We start from the raw sequence: 6,040 nt of genomic DNA, 5'->3' as shown, positions 1-6,040 counted from the left end.
TCACATTCCACCTGTGACAGTTTTTGTTTTAACCTTTGATATGTATAGATAATATCCGATATTTTGTATACGTTTCATGTTTTATGTACGTTAAATAATTATTTTTCGTTGATGCATTTCTCACCAAGTAGATAGTGTAGAAAGATACTAATTAATTATTCTTAACGATATAAATATCTATATATATAACGGCACTTTTTCGAATTTAATTATTTAGAAAATCTTTATTAAATATTTATATAACTTCTATCATTTATATTTATTTGTATGATGTAAAATTAAATACTTTTGATTCAAATTAAAAGTGCAAAAAGGTTAGATAAAGGATGTACAATACAGTTTTTGGCATTTTTCTTATTATTTTAACGTTATTTGGTAATTTTTATTCGTGAAGCTATTACTGTAAGGGATTTATATTTCTAGCCGTTGCGTTGTCGCAGCGTGTTAATTAATAAGAATAATGCCGAAAGCTTTTTAATTTGCAGATAAGTCAATATCCAGAGATACGGTAGGTATGTCACTAACTGGATTTCGCTTCTCATAACTATTCGCTATTGAGTGACGCTTTTGACACAGCTTCATCACGTTCGCTATGATACACACGCTCTTATGTACTTTGACAATTTCGATCTGCTTTATTGATTTATGGATCTGTTCATTTCCCTCCATTTGCGAGAAGTGTTCCGTCGACTGATATTTTCCAAAATAAAACGCACATCGACAACATATGCAATTCTGATCAACAATTTATTTTAAATCTGTTATTGATATTCTTGTGATTAAATATGATTTATTTAATTTACAGAAAAATTTCAATACCGTTTACCTTCTCATATTTGTCTTTTTACATTTATTAATTAAAAATGTTATATTTGAAATCTCTCGTATTACGATCTCCGCCCGTTTATACAGATTTTAAAAATCACGCATTAGTTTTATGTTTAACGCTCGTTATTGTATCGCAGTTTCTTTTATCTGTGTTTATTAATTATCGCGCTAATTTGTGTCGATAATGAACGTTGATATATCTAATTAAATGGCACTTTCAACGTTTAAACAAAGCCTCATTATATCAACTCCGGGCAAACGTCGAGAGTCCTTTTTCATTCGATCGTACGTTACACGTGTCGATTTCCACAATCTCGCAATTTATTTTCGGGATTCATCGATCGTTTTCGACATGCTGGCGTAGCCTTCTCCGCCGCCGCCTCGTTCGACACGGGTTTCACGCATTCAACCGTATTCATATCGGGTGTCGTGTGCACATTGTTTAATTATCTTGACAATATTCGCCGATCACAATGGTCGCGCAAATGATTTATGGCGCAAAACGCCGTCAACGCGAAGCCACGGGAAGCGCGCGCGGCGCGTCGCGTCGTAAGCTCGTGGCCGAACGCATAAAGCATTATTATCGAGAGCGGGACAAATGACGTATCTATAAACGGCGGTTTAATGCGAGTACATTTGCGAAACGTGCGCGCTGACCGTTAATCACACAATTTAATACGCGTGTGTCAGTGACGATTCGCGCAGCTGCACGCGCAATTCTGTTTTTGTTCGTGGGATCGCTTTTCACAACGATCTCGCCGTGACGAGACGAACGTGTTTCAGTTGCCAATCGCGTGTTCAATCTTAATAAAATATTTTGCGTCTCTCATTCTTTTATCTGGTCGTTTTCATCTCGGAAAAAATCACAGAACGCTTGAAAAAAGTGCTATTATACTTTAACTAACTTTTAAAGTTCTCTGGGGTAACTTAAAAATATTCCATACATATTAATTTGTTAATATCAATATGTCATATATTATTTTGAGTAAATACTCGTATTCCATGTAGGAGGGCGAACAGGCTGAAGCACCCGTGGCGGAACCACCACCACCGGAACCAACCCCGAACCCCCCGGCGCCAGCCCCAACTCCTCCAACTCCTGTACTTCCTTCAACGGAACCGGCACCAGTTTTTGTGCCGACACCGGTTGTTCCACCCTCACCTCCAGCAGCTCCTGCTCCAACAGCCGAGGGTGTCCCACCGGCGGACGGAGCTGCGCCAGCATCTGCTGGTAAGTGCTTATAGGCTTTAAAGATTTTAAAAATATATGATACTTTTCAAGATTATATTCCCAGACAGTAATTTGTCCATTTTTTTAAAAACTTCTTTTTTTTCAAAAATTTAATACATGACGCGCGTGTATATGCTTTATTTTTTTATATTTTATAATTTTTAAGAAAGCGTTAATTGTGTGCAGAAGGCGCACCTGCAGCAGCCCCTGCGGAAGGCGCCGTACCTCCTACGGAAGGTGCCGCGCCACCGGCAGAAGGAGCTGCACCTGCGGAAGGAGCAGCCCCACCAGCGGAGGGTGTACCTGTTGAAGGAGCACCTTCAGCCGAAGGCTCTGCACTTACCGCTGCGCCTGCGGAAGGTGCACCCGCAGAAGGAGCACCTGCAGAAGGAGTACCCGCTGCACCTCCAGCTGAAGGTTAATTTTGTCATATTTGTTTCTTATACCTGATTGCTTTACGTTAACGAAATGTTTAGTTCACGAAAACTGAATTGAATTATACATTAATTTATTGTGACTACCTAATAGTTTATTCGTAAAGATTAATAGATAACATGTATTTGCAACAGAAGTAACTGAAAGTTATATTGAATAATCGATGGAGACTTTTTGTTGTCAATTTATAACACTATTAGTTTATTCTAATTAATATTAAAATAATAGATTTAGGCAAAATATTCTGCTTGTCAGTAAACTCAAAATATTTTTCTTGCATGCTACAGTTGAAAGACTGATGTCGATCAGTCATTGCCAATTTTATACGTTGTCAATATGTGCTTTCAGTTTTTCGAATGCAAAAGAGTGTATGATTGATCTGTTACGTGAAATAGAAATTTTTGGTATTCTCCGTAAGACAAAAAAGAAAAATTGTGCAGGTGCGACACCAGCAGCGGAAGGAGCTCCTGCGGTACCGCCGGCGGAAGGAGTTCCTCCGGTTGAAGGAGCTGCTCCTCCCGCGGCTCCAGCGGAAGGTGCACCGGCTGCACCAGCCGAAGGAGCCGTACCCACAGACGCGACACCCGCAGCTCCAGCGGAAGCTGCACCCGCGCCCGCGCCGGCCGAAAGTACGTGAAACATCTATGATTTGATTTATATTACTTTTCAGGTTACGTAACACAAAATCTATTTTTTTTTCAAAAATCTGGCATTTAAACATTTTCGTAAAAAATCATTGTTTTTATTCAAATATTGTTTTTTTGAAACTGGATATATCACGGTTTCATATTTTGCGAGAAGCCACAACAAGAGAGAATAGAATTTTTCGACCGCCAGTTCACGTCGTCTGACAAAATTGGCGTCGTATTAATTTTGCGTTTTTAACTTAATTTTTTAGCTAATCTAGTTTTGATATTGCGAGTTACAATCCGCATCAGAGGCAGTCCCGTGCTAAAGAGCGCGAAATACATCATGAACGGTATGTCAAAGCCACCAAGCATAAAAACGCAACGGACTAAAAAAAAAAGTCATCGCACTCGACGGACTAAAAAAAGACGAAACTCCAGCGTCACTGGCATGTCGCGGACGAACTAATTATCGCGAACTAATTGTGTGCATCGATCAATCATCATCTACGACATTAGTGCCCGTACTACAATTTCGGAGGAAAATCGACGAGAGCGACTCTGTACCATCGGCTTATCATCTTAGTTCTAGTTAATAATTCTGCACTCGTACCTCGCCACAGCGGCTGCTTCCCACGTTAATATTCTCTCTCTCTCTTTTTTTCCCTTATGTAGCACCCGCATCGTAACTGGAAGGGGGGACGAGGGGTCATCTTGCCGCAACTCTCCTCTCATTGACGTCAAACTTTGCGGAACATCTACACGGCCAACGGTAAAGATGCGAATATACGCGGAACCAGCGCCATACCCGACGTCGCGGCTCGCGCTTTTCTCTCGTCGTCATCATCATTATCATTACCATTATCGCCAGGATCGTTACCGTCATCTCCATTGCCGCTGTCGCCGTCGCCGCCATCGCCGCCGCCGCCGTCGTCGCCGTCGCCTCCATCGCTCACGTCTTGCATATTCATCACTCATGCATCACGAAAACTCGCACGTGCCGCACGAGGTTCAAAGGGAAAAAAAGAACAAAAAGAGAAGGAGAGAAATGTATGCACGAGAAAGGGTCGCGTGTCACGGACACGATATGTCTTATGGTCGAGAAACGTTGGCACGACGTGGAGCCAATATTTTCGCCTCACATCCGTCGATGAGAAACACGAATCCGCGCGTCATTAAAATGCCCGGAAACGCGGGGGAATTCTGTTTTTATTCGACGATGTCGCGATTGCTAATTAAGATTATATCGAGCGTATACATACGCACATTTCATCACGTTCGCTCCGTGCATCCGACAACTTTTCCACTGTGCGCAATCAAACGGTCGCTACGCTTCGCGTTCTCAAACGGTATACGAATAACCAACTTCGCATCGGAATTCTGTAAATAATCCACGGCACGTATCACATCACAGCTCTCTTTGCGCGGACATCGATTCACCATCGAAACAGCTTCTGTACACGAGAAATTGGATTTCGTAATAAAAACTTTTCTTCGACTATTGTTACTTCTCTCCGTTTAACAGACACGTCCGCGCCGCCCCTCCATCCCACCATGAAAAGTTTATCTCGTTCTTTATTCGTAATTAGCTTGTTACGTAATCAAAAGACTCGTTGAAGCGTAATATTTATTTAGCGTAATATTCTTTAATATTATTGATATAAATTTTGCTTCCATATTTAACGTTTGACAATAAAACATTGTCTTTAAACGGCCCATTTATATGGTATACAGACCTTATTACTTCTTAGACCATAATTCAATGCTTATTGCCGGCGGCTGCAGGCTCTTTTGGGCGCTTGACAACCATTTGTTTATCGCCCGGGTACGTGTTTTGCTCTTTGTCGTGCTTTGTCTCGCGACACGTACTTATATATACAACGGAAAGGCACAATAGATGCCCTTCATAATGGAGTCTACATAGCGCTGTCTTATTGTGCGTTTCATCATCGCGGAATCTCTTTGCAATTCGTGTGACATTTCCCGTGTGCGCGTATACATATATGTACAAAATGTACATATGTGATATACTCATATAAGAATACAGAAACAATCAGTATTTTATATTAACCCAGTTCCAAAGATTTGAAACAGAAAAGCGTGTATGGGCCTCTTAAAATTTAATTACGTATATATATACCATCATATTACGTATATGATGGAAGACAAAACAAATCACGTATGAATGCGCGTTAAAGCCGATCTCTCACATAATAAAATTGTAACCGGCACAAAACATCGAGATTATAAATATACATCGCGCTATTGTCCATCGCCGATTATTTGATCTTCAATGTAAATGATAATTCACGCTCATGGCTGCACTCCAGTTAATTTCACGATCATACATCGATAATTAGCGTAAATGATTTCCAATAATAATTCTAGCATAAAACACTAGCATGTTTTGCATAAATCAAAATTGGAAATGTAACAGGGCAACGCGTTTAATAATAAAGTGTTTAATAATAATAACAATAATAATTTCATACAACGCGCGTCCATTATTAAATCATATAAAGTCGCAGTTTTGGAAAATCATTATCAATGAGCAATTGAAATATTCAAGGCCCAAATTCGCGGTGAAAACGAGGGATAAACAGGCGTTTGATACAATCATAACAGCTTTCACGTGATGATAATTGCGTCGGATGATAAAATTACAAATTACATATCGCGAACGCGTTTATTCTCGTGAAGGCTGTCAGGATATGTCTGTGAAGTTGGCCCCCCTTTTTCAAAATTCGGAAATTTTTATTAGAGTTCTGGATTCCCCAGAAAGAGTTCTAGAGTTCTCTGTAGTTTTTAAAGAGAGTTCCGTCATTTAAAGTGGTGAAAACACCATTTTAAAAATGGGGGGGCTAACTTCACGGTGCCCCCCATTTTTAAAAAAATAAATTTTTATGGTAGTTCCGGATAG

The 6,040-nt window shown here is 40.1% G+C and overlaps 1 protein-coding gene across 1 annotated transcript; it reads left to right on the top strand.

Moving 5' to 3' along the window:
- Positions 1–326: 326 nt before the first annotated feature.
- On the top strand, positions 327–4,621 carry LOC139818357 (uncharacterized). The gene is made up of 7 exons (XM_071786967.1): positions 327–375; positions 486–508; positions 1,837–2,059; positions 2,246–2,476; positions 2,935–3,123; positions 3,393–3,473; positions 3,796–4,621. Exons 1-7 carry the CDS (start codon positions 327–329, stop codon positions 3,807–3,809), a joined length of 810 nt encoding a protein of 269 aa, XP_071643068.1. The 3' UTR covers positions 3,810–4,621.
- Positions 4,622–6,040: the final 1,419 nt, after the last annotated feature.

This window comes from Temnothorax longispinosus, chromosome 8 (assembly GCF_030848805.1).
Source record: "Temnothorax longispinosus isolate EJ_2023e chromosome 8, Tlon_JGU_v1, whole genome shotgun sequence".
Taxonomy (NCBI): domain Eukaryota; kingdom Metazoa; phylum Arthropoda; class Insecta; order Hymenoptera; family Formicidae; genus Temnothorax; species Temnothorax longispinosus.
The sequence above is the reverse complement of the archived record's forward strand: the minus strand, read 5'-3'. Positions and strand labels throughout refer to the sequence as shown.

What these genes read in the sequence shown, in the direction of transcription:
- LOC139818357 (XM_071786967.1), top strand. Translation starts at nt 327, where the DNA reads ATGTACAATACAGTTTTTGGCATTTTTCTTATTATTTTAACGTTATTT. An exon ending in AGTCAATATCCAGAGATACG is followed by an intron (nt 509 to 1,836) that starts GTAGGTATGTCA and finishes TATTCCATGTAG; the next exon opens with GAGGGCGAACAGGCTGAAGC. An exon ending in CGCGCCCGCGCCGGCCGAAA is followed by an intron (nt 3,124 to 3,392) that starts GTACGTGAAACA and finishes TTAATTTTTTAG; the next exon opens with CTAATCTAGTTTTGATATTG.